We start from the raw sequence: 20,420 nt of genomic DNA, 5'->3' as shown, positions 1-20,420 counted from the left end.
CGTTGAAAGCAGGACTTTCAACTCCAGGGACCTGCATGCAGATGCATTGCGCTTTTCCTAAGGCTCACTTTTTAATATATATATATATATAAAACCCTACACACAATAAGACCTGAGTTAATTAGAGCGCGAACTCTCATCTCTGCTGCTCATTTTTGCTTGAGGGACAGCAGCCTGCTCAATTCCTAAATTTCCCTAGTTTGCAAGCTGCGGCATCCCGACCTCCGAAGACGAGCTCACAGCATTCAGACACGACGCGTCTGTCATTTTAAGTCTACGGTTCAAAACAACGCCCTGCCGCAGCGCATGCTGGGATATACTTATTTGCGGCGGATAATAGGGAGCAGGGGCCAAGAGCTTGCTGGGAGTTGTAGTTCCTCAAAGCCCGACCAACCTTGCAAACAAAGGTCCGTATAGTTAAAGCCATGGTTTTCCCAGTAGTGATGTATGGAAGTGAGAGCTGGACCATAAAGAAGGCTGATCGCCAAAAAATTGATGCTTTTGAATTATGGTGCTGGAGGAGACTCTTGAGAGTCCCATGGACTGCAAGAAGATCAAACCTATCCATTCTTAAGGAAATCAGCCCTGAGTGCTCACTGGAAGGACAGATCATGAAGCTGAGGCTCCAATACTTTGGCCACCTCATGAGAAGAGAAGACTCCCTGGAAAAGACCCTGATGCTGGGAAAGATGGAGGGCACAAGGAGAAGGGGAAGACAGAGGACGAGATGGTTGGACAGTGTTCTCGAAGCTACCAGCATGAGTTTGACCAAACTGCGGGAGGCAGTGCAAGACAGGAGTGCCTGGTGTGCTCTCGTCCAGGGGGTCACGAAGAGTCGGACACGACTAAACAACAACAAAGCCCTACCGCCTCAACCCACCAGATGGCGAAATAGTGACACGAGCAGCTCTTCCTTTCCGTATTTTGTGATTTTAAAGGTAAAACGCTGTGCAGGACCAAAGCTGCTTCTTGCTATGCCACGTTTTTGCCAACAAAGAGGAGGCGAAACCTGAACACCTATTGGCTTTTCTCCTGCTTCTGCCTCACAATCAGATTTCAGATAGGAAGTATGTTCCTGAGCATGTGTAAAGTGCACTTCCCCATAGACTTGCCACCTGCTCCTTATTGACGCACGTTAGATGCAAGGTGCATCATAATTTTGAGAATGAATTATACTACAAGCAAAGTATGGTTAAGGTAACATTATCATTTTCTAAACCCTCACAGTTAAGTTCCTTATGAGGGACCTCTTTAGGGCGTAACCCTCATTCCCCACCCCACAGCCACACCAGGCATCAGACATTGGCAGGGCCTGTTCCTTAACTACTTAACTCTGTCCCACACCCAGTATCTAGAAAAGCAGCCTTTGAACCCCCCCCCCCCAAATCTCTGTAGGGCACATTTTTGGCTGCTGGGCCAGATCTTTCCCTCTTCAACCCTGGCAGTCCAGGCAGGTGATGCTGCACTTTGAAGTCCACGTTGCAAGGACTTCTCCAAGCTCCTAGTTCTTCATTTGAAATCCTGCTCTTACCTGCCCTCACACCTGAAGTCAGATATGTCAGGTGTTGGGTGGGTGGGTGTGGCCTGCACAAAAGAGCCTCTCAGGCAAAATGGGGAGGTAGCCAATGAGATGGAGGTACCCGACCTGACTGTTCTAAGTGCTTTCTACGGGAACTCAGCAAACAAATCGCATAAGGGGCTCTATAAATGGTTCTATTTTTATTTTCTTGGCCACTCTTCTGGAAAGGAGTAGGCCATTAGATATGGATCTATGTGGACTCCACCATTAATGTGTGCAGTACAAACGCATAATCAACACGGGCAGTGCACCACTATATTTTTGGGGAGCTCATATGTAAAGCTCTGGAACATGTAAGACAGCCAGTGCCTTTGCATTTTGGAATCAAAGAGTTTTGATATGAAATCACTAGATGGTTGCTGTCTCCATTTGCAGATGGATGGGCTTTGTTGTTTACACGCAAACACACTCCCCGCCCCCTCCTTCAGGCTGCAACGGAAGCCATGTGACAGTCTTGTGTCAAAATTGCGTTTTATTTAAAATTATACCAACAAGAATCCAACCCTTTACCGTCTGAGTTGACTGAGCATCTTAAATAAAAAAGTGCATAGAAAATAAACAGGTTTAGAAATTTGTACAAATATTTACATCCTCCTGGGTTTGATGTTTTTTTTTTTGTTTTTTAACTTTAAAAGAGAAAGCCTTAGCAGGAAAGGAAAGAGAATCACAAAAGTTAGAAGTACAAAATTAAAGAAAAAGTTGTTCTCACCCCACAAGGGAGAGGGAAAGAAAATCAGGTCTACGAAGCAGACGGGCACAGATAAGGAACCAGGGAGGACTACCCTTCCCACTCTTGCCCCATATCTCTGCTTGCCATAATTTCAAGCCACAGACAGGTCCACTGCCAAGAGCATCCCCTCTTCCCAGACAAAACGGGCATCACTGATGCTCCTGGGAGATGAGCCATTTCCAAGCCTCAGGGAACTAAGGGGACGAGTCAGTCCTGCAGCAACCCACTTGGAAAGCTACAGTGAGGTGGGTAAGCTCCCGACATGCCTCTTGGTGTCCCCCTCACTGACGCCAGGCTGGGAGAAAGGTACAGAGCTGAGGAATCAGGTCACGGGTCAAAAAAATGCCTCTCAGTTGAGAAAACGGCGGCAGCGCTTGGCCCCGCAGTTGCAAGGGAGCTTGCTGCCAGCGTCCTCAATGGGGAATTTGTAGTCGTAGGTGAGTTCTTCGCCCCGGAAGATGCGTCGCAGGGCAAAGATGACGATGTGCTTCTGGCCCTCCACGTGGATGACCCGTGAGTAGCAGTTGGGCTCGCAGGAGTGGTTGATGAAGCGGGCGGCGTTGCCGTGCATCGTGGCGTCCACCACGTCAAAGTCGTCAATGCGGAACATGTAGCAGCCTATGCCCTGTCGGGATGAGAAAAAGAGAGCTCAGATTAGTGAGACGATTTGGGGAGCCCAGCTCCTCCCTCCTCCACTGGTCCTGTTAATAATAATAATAATAATAATAATAATAATAATTGTTGTTGTTGTTTTATTATTTATACCAGGCATAGGCAACCTCTGCCCTCCAGATGTTTTGGGACTACAACTCCCTTCATCCCAGACCACTTGTCGTGTTAGCTAGGGTTGATGGGAGTTGTAGTCCCAAAACACCTGGAGGGCCGAGTTTGCCTATGCCTGATTTATACCCTGTCCTCAACTCAATCATGGACTCCCTGCTCCCTTGACCATCAGCTCAGTAGAGAATGAGACTTTCAATTTCAGGCTCGTGGGTTTGAGCCCCACGCTGGGCAAAAGATTCCTGCATTGCAGTGGATTGGACCAGAAGACCCTCAAGGTCCCTTCCAACTCTACAATTCTCTTGATTCAGTACCTTGCTGTCATAGTACTTTTCGCGCTTGTCTGTCAGCACCGAGCGGATCACGATGCCAGAGTATTCGATCACCATCTCGCCTGCATCAATATTCCGCTTGCAGAACAGGCCCCGGCCGTGGATGGCTGACCTGGAGTGGGGAGAAAGATACAGATCAGCATTAAGAGAGTTAACAAGGCAGGCCAAAGATGGGCCAGCCACTGGGTACTCTCTGTTTCTTTTTCAGGTTCATCCTGGAGACGAGTGTGGAGCAGGGAGCTTCTCTGTACAAAGTGGCCTCTTTAGGAAGGCCATGGCCAAGGATTCAAGCAAGCAGCAGCAGCAGCTGCCCTTGTTACCTGTAGACGCCCACAGCTTCCTTGGAGGTTTTCTTCAGGTGCCGAAACCGCATGGCCATGGGTAGCTCCAGGCTGGTGGCTCGCCTAAGGAAGAAGTGGAGACCAGACTAGACTTAGAACCTTCTGCCAAACGAGAGTGTGGCTGCCTTGACAGTAAAAATGGATTCAAGATGGACAGATTCCGAGCAAGAATCACAAGGACGAAAATCAGATGTTTAGGGTGCAGCACGACAGTTTTAAAAGTGATGGAGAAGAAAACTTGAGTAGCAGCAGCACCACATCACGGCACAAATTGTGGGAATGGACAGTAAAGTTTCCCTTCTGGAGGGAGGAATTCCTGAAACGTAGGAAACTGCCTTATGCACCAGCCCATTTAGCTCAATATTGCTCACACTGATTGGCAACAGCTCTCCAGGATTTCAGAAAAGGTCTCTTCCCGCCCTAGCTGGAGATGCCTTGAGACTGAACTGGGGACCTGCATGCAAAACCGATGCTGTATCACTGAGCTATGGCCCTCCCCAGGATATTCTCTGCGGGGTATGTGAGCTCTCCTGTTTTTTGGGTCAATGCTAATTTGGGCTAACTGGGCTTCCTTGGCAGCAAAAAAAGCTGGTGCTGGAAAGCAGGTAATCACCTTTATTACATAAATCTGGCTAGAGAGCCGAAAGACAACTGACTACAAGCAAGCAATGCATTTTAATCAAGTAGAAATGAGATCTGGGCAAGGAAACATGGGCCCCTATTTCTAGGTGCTTTGGAGAAAAACGATCCTCTTGGAAATTTTATAACTCATGAGCTTCACAGGCTGAAGAGGAGAAGGGTCTGTTTTTAAAAGCTTCCCTAGCAGTACACACGGCATGGGCATTATCTAATCAGATTCATATTACCAAATGCTGAGTTTTCACAGCCTACCCTATGAAGGGACAAAGTCAAGACTGACCAGCTTCAGGACAGCAGAAGCCAGGCGTCTTCTTACCTGGTGGACTTGAGCTGCACTTCATCTTCCTCTTCGTCGTAAGGGCCTCCCTCAGGAAGCACACGATGTTGCGATGCCAGAAAGTTGAACATATCAAAAGTGCATTTCCTGCAAAAGAAGTGGAGGGCTGCCCATCTCAGAAGGCCTCTGGGTTCCCTGCTCTTCTCTCTTTTAAACACTATCTGTAACACTATCCGCATTTCCACCTACTCCTTTTGCTGCAATACAACCCAGGCAAGCATGCAATTTAGGAATAAGGAGTGAATCGGTGACCCACCATATGTTTCTGGACTACAAATCCCATCAGCTGCAAATGACATGGGATCATGGGAACTGTAACAGATGGACTGGGCAGCCAAATTCTGCCCCAACTGGTCTCAATTATAGGTCATTCCTGTTTTGTGCAGATATTATTATTATTATTTGTCTGCATTTAAATTGTATGCATTTTGTATGCACTTTTGCAGTAGTTTCAGTGTGTAAAAATGCACAGAAATTCACATTTTATCTAAAAGAACACAAAATAAATATTTTGATTACTTTTTATTTTTTATTCAATTTCTGTACCGCCCTATACCCATAGATCTCAGGGCAGTTCGCAACAAATTATACAAATTAATGCATCTGTATCAATCTTTTCAATGCATTCATCTGTAAAATATGCATTTTGAACTCTTTTCTTTAACGTAAAATATATATGATTGCACACACCTTTTGCACACTGCAACCGACCTGCAAATCCCAGAGAGGTGTGTGATCCAACTGGTATATTGTAAGCTGCCCCGTGATCCACGGATAAAGGGTGGTAGAGAAATTTGCAGTCCACTCCTACTCCCCAGAGAGAAAGCAAGCCCATTCCTCACCTGACATAGACTTCTGCTCGGGCGCAGCCATGAGGGTTGAGCGGAAGCTCCTCCTCCTCGCCTTCATGCTGGTGGTACCGGAACTTGTATTTGTGGCAGGCCTTGGCACCATACAGCTGTTCCACCAGAAAGATGACGGCATCGTGGTGCATCCCTAACAGCCGCACGCCGTTCATCCCTGCCAGGAAAGTCAATAATACCTAAAATTCAGCACCCAGTCACCCTTTCAGTGCAAGACAACCAGTCCTATCCCAAAGCTTCCGAAGAGCCCCAGAAACCTCCTCCCCAACGCAAATCACGACATTTTGCTTTCTTGATGTACTTTTTCCAGCTTCTGATTTTCTACATCATCTGCTCTCTTATTTATTTGGAACCTCTGTACAGCTCCTATGCTTATAGTCTTCCCTCTTCTGGAGCAGCTATTCTGGGCAGTTTTCTGCTCCCAGAGATTGTTCCCCTTTCTATTGTCTCTGGGCCTTGAACTGAAAAAACCAAAAGGCTGGTAGGCTAGCCTGGGAGCTGTAAAGTAATTTCCAGCCAGAACAGAACAACCTATGAACCAAGTAAGAGTCCTGTCAGATCTGGCCTAAGGCCCTTCTAGTCCGACATCCACAGCAGCCAGGCAGATGCCCATCGGAAGCCTTCAAACAGGACCTTATTACCTGCAAAGGAGAGGTGCTTGAGCCGGGCATTGGTGCGGGCCTCCTGAATCTTCTCAATCACTGCTTTCCAGGCACCTAAATATGGAGAAGGCAATCGTGATTTACTCTGTAAGAGGCAGGCATCTGACCCAAAGCAAAATAATTATCAGAAGGGTATCACTGGGTAAAGGAGGTCCAAGGTGCTGCTGTTCCACAGAGTCTCTTATGGCTTCCCTGAGCAAGGCATAACACAATTCCTGCTTGTACCTGGGAGAAAAACAATCTCCCAGTTGTGTGGAGTGTGTCCCTCTTTCCAGCAGCCTCAGCAGCACAACTATAGCCAGCCAGCTGAGAGGCTAGAGGTTCAAAGGAACGTTACCACCGAGGCGATTCTCTCCCCCTCACCATCTATGCTGTCAGCCTGCACATTGAAGCCGTCCTCGCTGGTGATCTCAAAGCACAGGTGGGGCTGCGTTTTGCGGGGCATCTCATTCTCTTTGTCCTCCTGCTTCAGATTGTCCTCGTCTGAGCTGGAGAGATCCCCTGGGAGGGGAGAAAAAAGGGGGGGAGCAGGAGGCACAGGCGTATTAGCTCTGCTGTCGTGGAGTCATCATCTGTGGGAAAGGGCTTAATTCACAGGAAGGAACAGACTTACAGCAGGGTTAAAATAAAAACCCAAGCTCACAAAGCAGAGACCTGTCAGGTCCAGGATTCACTTTCTGAACTCTGGTATGCAGGCTGGAACACTGCAGTCCGTATCCTTAGTCACATTTAAGAGTAGCCCCATTGAAATTAATGTACATGACTAGACAGATCCGTTCATTGTGAAGGGTCTACATTGAGCAGAGCTTGGATACAACCCACTTTCTGTATAGAAACTGATTTACAGCATTCATATTCCGTGCCTTTGTTACAGTCTCCCAGAGCAGCTTACAAAAGGCAACTGTGTATATATAACACCATTTATCTTATTTTTATTTATTGCACAAATTTATATACTGCTTAACATAAAACGCACCAGAGCCACGTACCACATAACAAATATAAATTTGAGAATAAAATTATATTATACTGAACAATGGTCCAGACAGCTGGGGAGGGATTTCACACCGGAGAAACCTGGTGTGAATAAAATCTGATGTAGGGATTAGGGATACACATCTCTAAAGGGAACTTGAAAGGGGTAGCTGCCCACACCATTAAAAACAAATGAACAAGAGATATATAGCTGCTTAATGCTTTATTATATTTCTATCTTGTCTCTTCCTTCGTCCCACCCCCAATCTCCACAACTACCCTGTGAGGTAGGTTAGGATGAGAGAGAATGACTTGCAGTAAGTTACAGGGATGAGTGAGGTTTGAACTCAAGTCTCCCTGGTCTTAATCCAACACACTCAACCGCCACACCACCCTGGCTCTTAGTACCACGTGCACAGTGATTTGCCCCATAAAGCAAATGTGGACATTTAATCCCTGGTTCTGTACGCCCGGAGCCAGCCCACAGCCTCCCAGCTCAGTACCGACCACCCTTATTTCGAAGGCAGAGCGGGGCAGGCAAGACACCCCAGTACCTGCATATCTATGCCAGACTGGCTCCAACAGAGCCTCTTGGTTTGGTTCTGGCGTTCCAGGATGGGAATGTAACGCTGCGAGGGAGGGCGAATGGTCCATTGGAGACCTGCGGGGCATGAAAGAAAGAAGGGCTGCTTTAAAAACCCTGCGGCAGGCAAGGAACAGGATCCCGCAGCCTCCAACCGCACACTCACAGCTCACTCTCGCCGACAGCGCCTGCCTCCTCTTTGAGCGCATCCAGGTCAAGGACGCCCTTGGCTGTGGGGGTCTTCATCCGCACCCTTCCCATGCTGCAGGGGAAGAAGGTCTTATGAACACGGGCACAAACAAAACACACAGCTTGGGGGCTACCCAGAAGAATCCAGAGAAGCCATGCTTGGCCTGAAGTACAAACCCACAAAAGACCACTCCTTCTCCTTAGCCCTCCCATGCTTAAGAGTGTGGAGATCACATGCTTGCGCTTACCCTGAGCCCGCCGTGCTGCCAGAAATGCAGTTATTCACCAAGTGATCCGGCGTGACGGTGGGCGACACGGGCAGCGGCTCCTCTTCGTTGGCGCCGTCCACCTTGGCCTTCTTGAGAGGCATGCTTCCGACGAAGGTGGAGACCCTCTTGACCCGGATGGCCGGTCGGGGGCCCGGCAAGGACACCAAACCGGGGATGCTGAGCACGCCAGAATTCACAGCCACTGGCTGAAGTAGACACGTCTGTGGGATCCCCAACGAGGGCGTCACCAGAGCTGGAGTGCCCAGTGCCAGCTGGCCCCCTCCGACGGCCTGAGGGGCGGTGCCCACGACGTTCATCATGGGCACCATGCTGAGCACCGGGCCCCGGATGGTCCACGTGGGCAAAGGGCTGGAGGTGAGGCCCAGGGGTGCTCGCAATATGACTGTGCCAAGGTTGGGCACGGGCGCAGGAGGTGGCGGCGCTGGGCTTGGTACGGCCTTGCAGCCAGAGGCCTGCTCCCCGTCCGGGGTGCTCAAGGCGCCTTCCTCCCCCTGCACTTTCATGCACACTTGTCCCAGCTTGTTCACGAGGATGATTCTGGAGCCGGGCAGCTGCCCCTCGGGTCCCAGCAGTTTGACCTCAGTGGTGCCTGGCACCTGGGCACAAGCCAGGGTCGGGGCCAGGTCTGGAGCAGGGCTGGGGCGGGCTGCCTCGGTGCCGTTGAGGCTGGCAGAGGTAGGGGGTGCTGGTGGCAGCGAGGCCGCCTGGTTGAGGCAGGAGGAGAGCGGCGCCTTGCTCTCCGGCGTGTCCATATTCTTCAGGACGAAGTCCACAATGTCCGAGGGCAGGTCCTCCGGTGCAGGAGCAGGGCCAGCCAGCTCCCGTTCGACTCTGGGCTCCGTTTGCTTGCCCTTGGCCGGAGGGTGGCCCCCTGCCCCGTCCGCCTCGCTGTCGGTCCCGTCGTCGATGCCGTCGAGCTGGTGGATGTGGGGCAGAGGGAGGTCCAGTGGGTACGGAGGCAGGGGCGGCTCCCGGGTGACCACCGTGCGGGGGAAGCGGAAGTAGCGGCTGGCCTCCCCTTCCTCCTCGCTCTCGCCGTCGCCCAGGCCGTCCAGCTGGGGCAGCTCCAGGCTGGGCGAGGGGCAGGCTCGCGGCACGCCCAGCTCCTCCTCCTGGAAAGGCTCGTCCAGGAGGCTGTCGTCAAACTCCAGGTCGGAGACATTGAGCTCGAAAGCCAGCTCTGGCGGGACGGGTGGGGGCGAGGGAGGGGGTGAGGTAGGTAGGGGGCGCTGCCCGTCCGAGGTAGAAGTATGCCTGAAGCCGCTCCCCGCCAGGGGGTTGTCCGGGAGAGGCGGCATGGCCCTGAGAGAGGTGCTGGGGGGACTAGTCCTGTTGCTAGCAGCGGCTTGCGGTGGGAGGGGGGAGCGTCGGGCGTGGGGGATGCTGCTGGGAGACAGGGGGCTGAGGCGCTGCGTGCGGCGTGGAGGGGGAAAGTCGGGGTCGCCCACCGTCAAGATGTGGTGGGACATGGATGATGCGCTTCCTGTGGTGGAGGGAACAGGAAGAGCATGTCAACAGGGGGTGGGAAGCAAAACAGGCAGATGCACAAATGCACTAGCCACACAGGGAACAACTCGCCTCCCCCCCCCCCAATGAGATAACTTGCAACTTTTTAGGAACCTAGTAGACAGCGGCTTCCTATGTTTGGAGTCAGAGCACTGTGTCTGTCTAGCTCAGTATTGGGATGGGGAAGGCCGGGGGTCTGAATGCCACCTTCCAGGCCTCTGTCTCTGGGAACACTCCTCAGGCAACACATGGATGGCCATTTGTCATGGATGTAGGGGGTTGGACTTGATGACCCTCAGGGTCCCCTTTCAACTCTACAATTCTATCGCTGGCCCCATTCCACACCCAGAGTGCTTTTGCCCAGCTGGAATGTGCCCTTAGACTCTGGTAAGGCCTCTGGATAGAAAGAGGTGTTTGTGTATGTAGAAACCGGCCTACTGAACAAAGGCAAAATTGCTCTGCCCATATTTGCCTCTGCCCCCCAACCCCAGTTGTGTGGTCTTTGGAAAGTTGCTCAGAAAGGAATGCAGCCATTGCAGTTCCTCACCCCTGGTCTACGCTGACTGGCAAGGGCTTCCCAGGGTCTACCTCAAACACCCTCTCTATCAGCCAACCACTCAGACACAACAATATCACAACCCACATGCAAAGGAATGCAGCAGAGCACAGGCGTGTCAGAACCTCTCCCCATCTCTGATCACCAATGGGCTCATGCCCCATTCTCCCTGCACTCGCTAATGCTCCTCTCCTGCTTCTCCTGTTCCATTAGCCTTGTTTCAAAGCAAGAAGGGAGAAAGGTTGTTTTCTGCTGCTCCAGAGAAGCGGACATGGAGCAATGGATCCAAACTACAAGAAAGAAGATTCCACCTAAACATTAGGAAGAACTTCCTGACAGTAAGAGCTGTTCAACAGTGGAATTTGCTGCCAAGGGGTGTGGTGGAGTCTCCTTCTTTGGAGGTCTTTAAGCTGAGGCTTGACAACAAGCAGAGGCTATGTCAGGAGTGCTCTGATGGCGTTTCCTGCTTGGCAGGGGGTTGGACTCGATGGCCCTTGTGGTCTCTTCCAACTCTATGATTCTATGATTCTAAGTGGCCCTGGAGCATCCAGCTGCTGGCCTCCGTTTCAGACCCTCTTGTCTCTGTGCTGCCTACGTGGCCTTGAAGCTACTCACCAGGAGAAGGCAGCGGGCGGGATGACACCCCACTTATGGGTCGTCGAGTAGGGGAGTAGTTGGGCACTTTGATGCGAGCTCCAGTGAGAGACCTGTGTTTGGAGGCCGCAGACTCCGGGGGTGGCAGAGGCCCTGGGTTCTGCGCGGGGGAGTGGCGCTCCAGCGACGGCAGTGGAGGGGGCACATCCTGAAGGTGCTCGTTCCCAAGTTTAGGATCTGAAAACATGAAAAGGCACATGACAAGAGACCATGCATGGCAATAGCAGCGCCCAGAAGCCGGCAACCCTTACTGTGGGCTTTGTGCTGAGAAAAGACAGCACAGAACCAAGAAAACTGCCTTATTCCAGAACAGATTATTTGCCCATTTGGTCTACATGGGCTGAAGACCTGTACTCTTATATACATTTGCTCTTACAGTGGTGCCCCGCAAGACGAACGCCTCGCAAGACGAAAAACCCGCTAGACGAAAGGGTTTTCCGTTTTGGAGGCGCTTCGCAAAACGAATTTCCCTATGGGGTTGCTTCGCAAGACGAAAAAACCACTAGACGAAGAGAATCGCGGAACGGATTATTTTCGTCTTGCAAGGCACCACTGTATTTTTCTCTCCCAGCACCCCCCCCCCCACTTATGGGAGTTGGAGCCCATAAACTTTGAAGGGCGACAGGCCCCAACCCAAACCTTGGTTCTCAAACAAAATGCGTTCTGGGAGTCCGTTCCAAAACCAAGAGTCCAAGACATTTTGGACTTGGAAGGTTTTGATAACAGATTTGGTTGGCATGCATATATATGGTATGACAAGGTAAAAACTCATAAAGGATTTAAAAACCATATTGTCAGGAAAGCACTATACAATGTTTGGATTCGATATAAGGACTTGTTGGAAAATAAAACCCCTAGGTGGCTGTCACCAATGGAAGCAAAGGAAGTGAAAAAACTTAATATGGAATCGAAATGGCCAAAATACTGTGAAATTTTAGAGCAAGAGAGTGGAACAATTAAATTGCAGAGTTATGAAAAAATGAAGTCTAAAGTACGAGATTGGCTTCATTACCATCAAATAATGGAGGTGTTTAAACAAGACAGGAAAATTGGCTTCCAGATGGAGAGATCAAAATTAGAAACAGAACTGTTAGAACCCAATGCTAAGAATTTGTCAAGAATGTATAACCTGCTGTTGAAGTGGAGTACACTAGATGAGACAGTTAAATCAGCTATGATCAAATGGGCACAAGACATTGGTTATGACATTATGTTTGCTGACTGGGAACAGTTATGGACCACCGGTATAAAATTCACGGCATGCAATGCCTTAAGAGAAAATATTATGAAAACGATTTATAGGTGGTACATGACCCCAGTCAAGCTTGCAAAAATTTACCATCTGCCCAATAATAAATGTTGGAAATGTAACGCGACTGAAGGTACCTTTTATCACCTTTGGTGGACTTGCCCGAGGATTAAAGCCTTCTGGGAAATGATTTATAATGAAATTAAGAAGGTACTTAAATGTACTTTTCATAAGAAACCAGAGGCATTTCTCCTGGGCATGGTTGGCCAATTGGTGTCAAGGAAGGATAGGACGTTTTTTATGTATGCTACCACAGCAGCAAGGATTCTTTTAGCAAAGTATTGGAAAACACAAGAACTACCCACACTGGAAGAATGGCAGACGAAGGTGATTGACTACATGGGATTGGCGGAGATGACGGGCAGAATCCGTGACCAAGAAAAAGAGACGGTGGAAGAAGATTGGAAGAAATTTAAAGTATATCTCAAGAACTGTTGTAAAATTAATAAGTGCTAAAATGTCAAGGGAAAGGAAAAAATATAGAATTACAGCTGCAATTGACTAAGTATGAGAAGAAGCTAAAAAAAGAAAATGAGCAATTAGTTAAATTGAAGTGAGGGGTTGTTGAAGAAATTTTAAAACAGGGATGCAGAAAAGGGGAGGTAAGGGGAAGTCTGGGAAGTAAGGTTTATGAAAAAGAGGTTTTGAAATTATACATGTTTATATGTTTTGTTTGTCTATGTATTGTGCGTTGTTTTGTTTTTTAATTTGTGTTGGAAAATCAATAAAAATTATTATTAAAAAAAAACCAAGGCTGATTGGCTGCAGGAGCTTCCTGCACTCAATCAGAAGCTGTGCCGGATGTTCGGCTTCCGAAAATCATTCGAAAACTGGAACAATCACTTCCAGTTTTTGACCGTTCGGGAGCCAAAACGTACAAGTTCCAAGGCATTTGGCAACCAAGGTATGACTGTATTCTGGTTTTGAGCAGAAAGGATGGACTAGTAAACTCCAATAAAGGGTGGTTATTTGCCCCAGAGAAGTAGCTTAACCAGTAAACTGGCTTAAAGGGTTTGACTTTAAACCTCTTTGTCAGGCCAAGCTGGATGCAGAGAGTCCCCCCACAACATGCAAGTGGGCAGGAAAACTTATCGCCACCCTGACTTCCTACTGCAGATGGAGAGGATGACGGTATCCAAAAGCCAGCCCAGCTGCACATCCCAGATCCCCTTACCGGCAGGGACAGCTGGGCTGTGCACTATCGTGTGGTTCTCCTCCTGCACTCCCGAGGCATCAGGCTCCTCTTGACTCAGCTTCGGCCGGTACTCCAGGACGCGACACTTGTACCAGCACTGCTTGCGGGCATCCACCGTGCTCCAATAAATACGGGAACACCTGGGGTGGTGGTGGAAGGAACACAAAGGCAGTCTCATCAGAATCGCCTTCTAGCTGCCATGGGGCTCTTTGCTCAAAGCAGTGGCACAGGATTGCTGGGAGGAAAGCAAGGAGTCCAACAGTAAGTGGAACCAATGATTGGCAGAGCCAACTAAGTTTTGCACCTGCCCCTACTTAGTTGTACATGGGTAATGCTGAGGCAAAGGTGCAAGAAGCAAGACAGCCAGAGCCACCCTTTGGACTGGTTGCAAGTAAGGCCACAGGTGGGCTAGGAGACCTCAAGGTGAAGGTTGGTGAGGCAGTGCCCCATTTGCCCCAATGGACCAGCCCCCTTTGCAACCAAGTGGTCACCGATCCTTGTTGGCAAATGCCTAGCAGTTAGGGCATTTGAATTAAGGATGGGGAACCTGTGGCCCTCCAGAAGCTATTGAACTACAACACCCATCATCCTTGACCACTGGTCACGCTGGCTGGGGATGATAGGGAGTTGGAGCCTGACCTCACAGATGAGGCCACAGGTTCTCCATTCTTTGGGTAGGGCCTTTAGATGGTTCACCATGGGTGGAGCAGATTATCCATAAACAGGTAACAAGGTTTTGCAAAACCGATTTGTGAATGTTTGTTGGCACATTCCAGCAGATAATTCAGCCTTCTCCAACCTGGTGGGCTCCAGATGTTTCAGAAGGCATATCCCTTCAGCTGTGCTGGTCAGGGACTGATAGGAGTTGGTCCAAAACATCCGGCGACCACCATTTTGGGGAAGGCAGGAAGAGAGAGAGCAATTCACACTTCAGAGAAGAAGAAAAAGAACTTCTCTCATTTCTGCATCCCTGACCAGCAGAGAGGAAGCAAGCATCAGAGATTTTCATGTGACATTTGATTTGCTTTTCCCAGATGGACGCCAAGTGCAGTTCCAGAAAGCAAACATTTAAAGAGCCAGAGGGAAGGCACACAACCAGGAAAACATTTTCAGAGGCTGTGTAAAGAGCAGCTATCTTTGTGCATCACAGTCCACAATTGCAGGGCACTGGCATGAGAATGGCTGTCAACCTTCATATGAGCACCTCAGAAGTGGAAGCAGACATGTTGGCACCCAGGCCTCAGGTAGAGACATGCATTGCCCTTTTAAAGAAAGGGAAAGTGATACCTGCTGAAAAACAAGTTTCCCAGGTTGTGTGTGCTACTGCAAAAGATCGCAAGGATCTTTTGTCCTTTGTCAAAAGCAGGGAAACTCTTCCCAAGTCTGGCAAAATCCTGCAGAATTAAACGGGAGACACTTCCATGGCTCTTGCTAGACGGAACACAGCAAGAAGCAAATGAGAGAAGACTGTGGAGAGGGCAAAGGAGAAAGGCGGCTTTCTGGTTCTGGTTGTTATGGAGCTTTTAAACAATCTACATGGCAGCTGATCAAACCAAGGCCCATCCTTCTGCACAGTTGCAAGAGTGGATTCTGACAGCTGGGGAATATGCTGAGTGCCAATGTGATGTGATGACTATAGAGTTTTGGGTCTAGGACCTTGCCGACCAGAGTACAAATCTCCACTAGGCCATGAAGATCACTGGGTGTCTCCAACTCCCACTCTAATCTACTTCAGAGAGTTGTCAGGAGGATAACAAGAACCATGTGCTCCAACTTGAGCTCTCTGGAGGAAAGTTGGGGAATAAATGTTGCAACAGCAAATTTAAAAGATGTTAGCTATTTAGAAGCTTTCTGGGTAGGGACCTGAAAGCCAGCCTTCACCAACTCCCAGCATCTGGCTGGGAGTTGTAGTTAAAAACATCTGGAGGGCACCAGCTTGGCAAAGGCTGCTGTGACCCATGTAGCTGCATTATGCTACAAATCTCATATGTCGTTACAGGTGACTACGCAATATCTGATTGGCTGCTGTGAGATGCAGAGCATCCTGAACTGCATCCTACACAGCCCTCATTCACATTAAAGGGGGGGGAACAGATCATTTACAAGCATTTTCCAATTGGTAAAATTTAAAAAATGGGAGGGAAGGAAAAGAGTGGTTGCAAATAATCCCCCATGCCATGTGTGCAGATACCTAAACACACCACACTGTGCATTAATCCACTTGGAATAATGACCACACTCTGGTTTCACACTCGCCATCACCGTAGCAGGTGATGCTTTAACCATAAGAAACGTGCTGAAAGCTCCCAAGGAGATGAGGAGGATCAAGTCCCTCCCTTCTCTTGAGCCACCCTGCCAAGAGGATGGCGTAAACGGAAGCTGATCCATGCTAAGATAGTATCTGCTTCAGCATCTATTCAGTAGAATCCTTCATGCCAGATAAAATGAACGGGTTTAGACTAAAATAAGGATCGAAATGATTTTTTAAAACATGTATTTCTATTATTTCACTAGCTCATAATTATTATAAATGGGAAACTGTATGACAATCCTTTTAAGGAAGGCAAATGGTGGGCAGTTTTTCCTCTGGAGAGGTTACTTGAGGGATGCAGAGGGCTGCAAACATCCGCACAGCAGCAACCACAGTGGGAAAGTTTTCTGATACCATTAATTTAATACAGTATTAAGAGAAGAGCGACATTCACACACACCTCCCTTCCTATTAAACACTCAAAATGTTCAGTACATAAACCACCAAGGGATGCTTCAGACACAAAGTGAATTTTCAATTCTTGAGTGTCTCTCTCAAGATCCATCCATACCCAAATATGTGGAGTGTGGATGCAACAAACCAGTGCTTGCAAAAGCAGGCACCACACAGCTAAGATCCAGGAGCCAGGACTGAGTGCAGCTCCCTGGAAAGAGTGCAATTAGCTCTATCGGTGTGGACAGTCAATGCAGCAGCCTGTCTAAAGGCCACCCAGGACACCTAAGCCCTTTTTCACATTGGTGAAATCCAGGATTCCTGGGCACACAGTGAATGCAGCCGGATCTACTTCCATGTGTTGAGTGCTCTTGGATTTTGACTGCCTAAAAAGGAGCTCAGGGTCTTTCGACCTCATAATCAAATGCAACAGGCAAGCATTGTTTACTCAGTAAATGTGATTTTAGTATGATCAGAGGAAAACATGGTCTCAATGCGAATTTGGAAACTGGGTCTTGCTCTTCATGATTGACCAAATCAGAGCTGAAGGAATGGCCCCAAATGCTGTGAGGACTCCTAAAGCTGGCAGAGAATTTTGAAGCAGTGTGGCACAGAAGCAGTTGCCCAGTCCTTTTCTTCTGGGTACCCCCAGCCAAAAGCCATCTCGTATCCATACACCCCCCCCAATAATGGCTCCCCTGGTGACGATCCTCAGGACAGCTAGCATGGGATTGTTCTTCCTTTGTCACTTAAGGTGGGTGTGAGGCTGCTACCAACTTTAATGCGGATACTCACTGGTAGCCTACGGGAAAGAGGCGTCCCTCGCACTCCGACAGATCTGTCAGCATCCCCAAGCTGTCGATCTTCATGGAGCCTGGAAGCAGAAACACACTGAGCAGAGAGCCAGAAACAGAGCAAAAATGAGGCTAACGGAAAGGCAGTTGCCTCAGGATGTGGGTTAGAGAGGCTATTACGGATGGCAGAGCATGAGAGAGAGAAAAACCTATCAGACCTAATGGATACAATCCACTGGGGAGAGTTCTGCTGCAGAAGCCTCTGTTTCAACAGAGTTTGTACCTGAGGGTGTCCCAATGGACGGCGTCCCATGGTAATTAGTGCATGAGCAAAGGGAAAGGATAAAGAATAGTTGCTTAGATTTTCTGCCTTTTAGGCACCTCTGGAGAGGCTAAATGAGGGCATCCTACACTCTGTCTACAAGGGAACCAAGAAAGTTAGTTTCTGGGTTCCCAGAATGGGCCTAGCCAAGATGCAGGAACTCAAGGTGTAGGCACACAGACAGGGGTTGGCTTAGTCGACATTGGCACTATGCAATCTAAGATGCAATCTAAGATATAGTTCAGAGGGGACAAATGTTTCTCCACCCCAATGGTTTCAGAGTTTACTTTTTCCCTTGTAGACGAGGCCCTCCCTGTCTCTCTCTCCCCCTGCTCCCATTAAGTATTAACAACAAGCTTATTTGCTGGTGTTTGAGATAACCAGCGCAGACACTGCCAGAACAGAGACGTGACAGATACAAGGAGCAAAGAGCGGTGATGAATCCATTTCCAGTTGCAGATCCTTCCGCTCCATTCTGAAGCAAGCTGGTCCCTCCTATTCCCTGCATGTTCCATCTACTCTGGACCACAGTGTTTGCATAGCAAAGTGCTGCTCTCCTGCCCTGTCCCCATATAATTACCTATCATCATGTTGATGGTGTCTGGCTCCAGGCCCACCATGAACTTCCTCTTAAAGCTGATGCCCTCAAAGTCAACGTAGACGCGGCGCAAGACATCAAACCCATCTTCAGCAACTATCTCCTAAAAAGGCAGACAACATGGCCAAGGGACCCTCTTAAATTCAATTTGCAGTGACCAAGCATCAGAAGACAAAACTCTGCAAAATTACATGTACGTATGTTTGGGCTGCTGGGGGACAACGACATAACTCTGGTTTTCAAGATGCCAGGCCTAACAGAACTGTCCCACCCACGACCCACTCATCCCAGAGGCGACAGGAAGCCTGATGGTGCCCTCCCCACTTACCGTCCCATCCAGGAGGTCAACGTGCTTCTGGCAGAAGACTTTCTTGTCATCCTGGAAGGTGCACTGGCAGAGGCGAGCACACATGAAGTGGTAGTTGCTGATGCATGCGGAGAGGCAGCAGCCAACCGTGGCCCCCGTACGTTGACAGTGTTCGCAGCGCTAAGGGGGGGGGGGAGAGACAGGTATGTCAAAGGTGTGGAAGGAACGCCACTGCAGCAGGGCAAGGGATAAAGTGTGTGGCACTAAGCAAAGACGCAGAGGGCCAAAATGTCCCCAAGGAGCAAAATCATCAGTCTGCATTCATTTCTGACCAAGATGTAATCTGGGGAGGGCATTTATACACACATTATAGAGACAAACATGCACTCCGAACACCCCATTCCTTCCTCTCTTTTCCTCATCATCAAGATCACCCTACACATCAATGCAATCAGATGCAGAAAGCAGCCATGTTGACGATGCAGTCTTGCTGGGACTTTCTAGTTGATTGATAAGATCTGTAGTAATATCCAAGCACTGTTCTCACAGCAGTGAACACTTGGAAGGAGTTTTCAGCTCCACCCTGGCCGGGGGGGGGTGGGGGGGTGGGAGGGAGAGGAGTTCTGATTCTTAATTTAAGTGCAGGCTCTAAAGTATGAAGCGGGTAAAGGGAACATACGATCTGGCTGACGAAAAAGACTGGACAGCTGTTAAACCATCATGTCCACATCACTATTCATATGCTGTGTGCAATTGTGGAAATTCAATTACTGGAGAAAAATTCAGCATACCAAGAATCTCAGAAATCGACTTTTAAAGAAAGGTTTTGAGCAGCAGTGACTGCAAAACTAAGGCTGAAATATGGGCAGCATCAGTGGGTCACTTCAGGAGCAGGCTAGTTTGGTCCCCTACAGCAGGGGTGGGGGGCCTTGGGTTCAAGAGCAAATGCCCCCAGGCCTCTCTATCTGGCCCACAGAACCCTCCTTAGGCTCTGGCCCCATCTCCCCTGACTCCAACTCTCACGAGGCTCCCTTCCCATGCCCACTTCCTTGAATACCTGGCTGGAATGTGTCTTTGAATTGTGGCAATGCGGACGGATAAAAGTTCCTCCGCCCCTATTCAGCAGTGCCTTTCTTTGTAAAGTGCAGTGTTTTCAGGACCCTCACTCATAGTGGGAATTCTACTGAGGCCACAAGAAGGGCTGGATTTAGGTTTGATGAGGCTCTAACCTACTGAAGTTAATGGGGCCCCTTATATGTCCAGCTGTCCTTTGTCAACAACAAATTGTCGCTGTTTTTTGTGTTAAATATATGCTATATGGTAATTTATGGACCTAATAGGTCTATGGACAACACAAAACACGCTTGCTGTATGTAGGTTTTATTTTGTTTGTTTGCTATCTTATATTTTGGAAATGTACATCCAGGTTTTTATCCCTTTAAATTTTTTGGGGGGGCCCCAAGAGAGTGGGGCCCTAAGCTATAGCTTGTTTAGCTTATACATAAATCTGGCACTGGCCACAAGGAGGGTCTGGTCCTATCCCCTCTTCTACAGAGCTGAATGGAGATAAGCCCAACTCACCATTTGCCGACCCCGGGCTACGGCAGCATGCACGTTCTTCAGGGAGCCATCGTTCTCCTCAAAGACCTCGGCTGACCAGATGGCACAGTTGACGTGCGTCCACTCGTTCTGGCCAATGTACAGCAGCCTCCCTGCGTCCTGGAGGGCAGGAAGAGAGCTCATGTTGAAGAGGGAGGGGGAAGGCAACACCTCAAGGTCTAGCCACGAGGAAGGGATTTGCAAGGGGTTCAGATGGTCACCTCCCGGACACGAGACAGGATCCAGGGGTTATAGAATTCCTGGCCCTGTCCAATCCTCCATTTAAGCTGCCTCCTCCACAACAAAAAACAAAACCACCCTACAAAGCCAGGGGATTTGGTCCTCCCACACAAAGCCAGTGGATTTGGTCCTCCCCTTATTCTCTCAAGATAGCCTCAAAAAGGTGCAGCTAGGACACTTTCCATCGGTAAGATACTAGCCCCAATGGCTACATAGTTCCAGGCTGAGAGACAGTGTGCCTGAGAATGCCAGTCACTAGAGCAGGGGTAGGCAACCTTTTTATACCTACTGCCCACTAATGCATCTTTCTTGGTGGTAAAATTTCCTTACCGCCCA

General features: G+C 49.1%; 1 protein-coding gene across 2 annotated transcripts in view; it reads right to left on the bottom strand.

Moving 5' to 3' along the window:
* Positions 1–2,033: 2,033 nt before the first annotated feature.
* The window catches only part of KMT2B (lysine methyltransferase 2B), a 63,246-nt gene continuing 44,859 nt past the window's right edge, over positions 2,034–20,420 (bottom strand). For both annotated transcript variants that reach the window (XM_081920470.1, XM_081920471.1), the window contains exons 22-37: positions 19,827–19,964; positions 18,267–18,425; positions 17,921–18,041; positions 17,020–17,098; positions 13,500–13,660; positions 10,978–11,193; positions 8,259–9,783; positions 7,988–8,083; positions 7,793–7,899; positions 6,627–6,764; positions 6,243–6,317; positions 5,581–5,758; positions 4,718–4,825; positions 3,742–3,825; positions 3,404–3,533; positions 2,034–2,934 (exon numbers count right to left, since the gene is read on the bottom strand). In XM_081920470.1, coding sequence (XP_081776596.1) covers positions 2,659–2,934; positions 3,404–3,533; positions 3,742–3,825; positions 4,718–4,825; positions 5,581–5,758; positions 6,243–6,317; positions 6,627–6,764; positions 7,793–7,899; positions 7,988–8,083; positions 8,259–9,783; positions 10,978–11,193; positions 13,500–13,660; positions 17,020–17,098; positions 17,921–18,041; positions 18,267–18,425; positions 19,827–19,964 — 3,591 coding nt within the window. In that variant the 3' untranslated portion in view covers positions 2,034–2,658. The remainder of the gene's footprint in view (positions 2,935–3,403; positions 3,534–3,741; positions 3,826–4,717; positions 4,826–5,580; positions 5,759–6,242; positions 6,318–6,626; positions 6,765–7,792; positions 7,900–7,987; positions 8,084–8,258; positions 9,784–10,977; positions 11,194–13,499; positions 13,661–17,019; positions 17,099–17,920; positions 18,042–18,266; positions 18,426–19,826; positions 19,965–20,420) is intronic.

Source organism: Podarcis melisellensis, assembly GCF_964234715.1.
Source record: "Podarcis melisellensis genome assembly, chromosome: 8".
Taxonomy (NCBI): Eukaryota; Metazoa; Chordata; class Lepidosauria; order Squamata; family Lacertidae; genus Podarcis; species Podarcis melisellensis.
The sequence above is the reverse complement of the archived record's forward strand: the minus strand, read 5'-3'. Positions and strand labels throughout refer to the sequence as shown.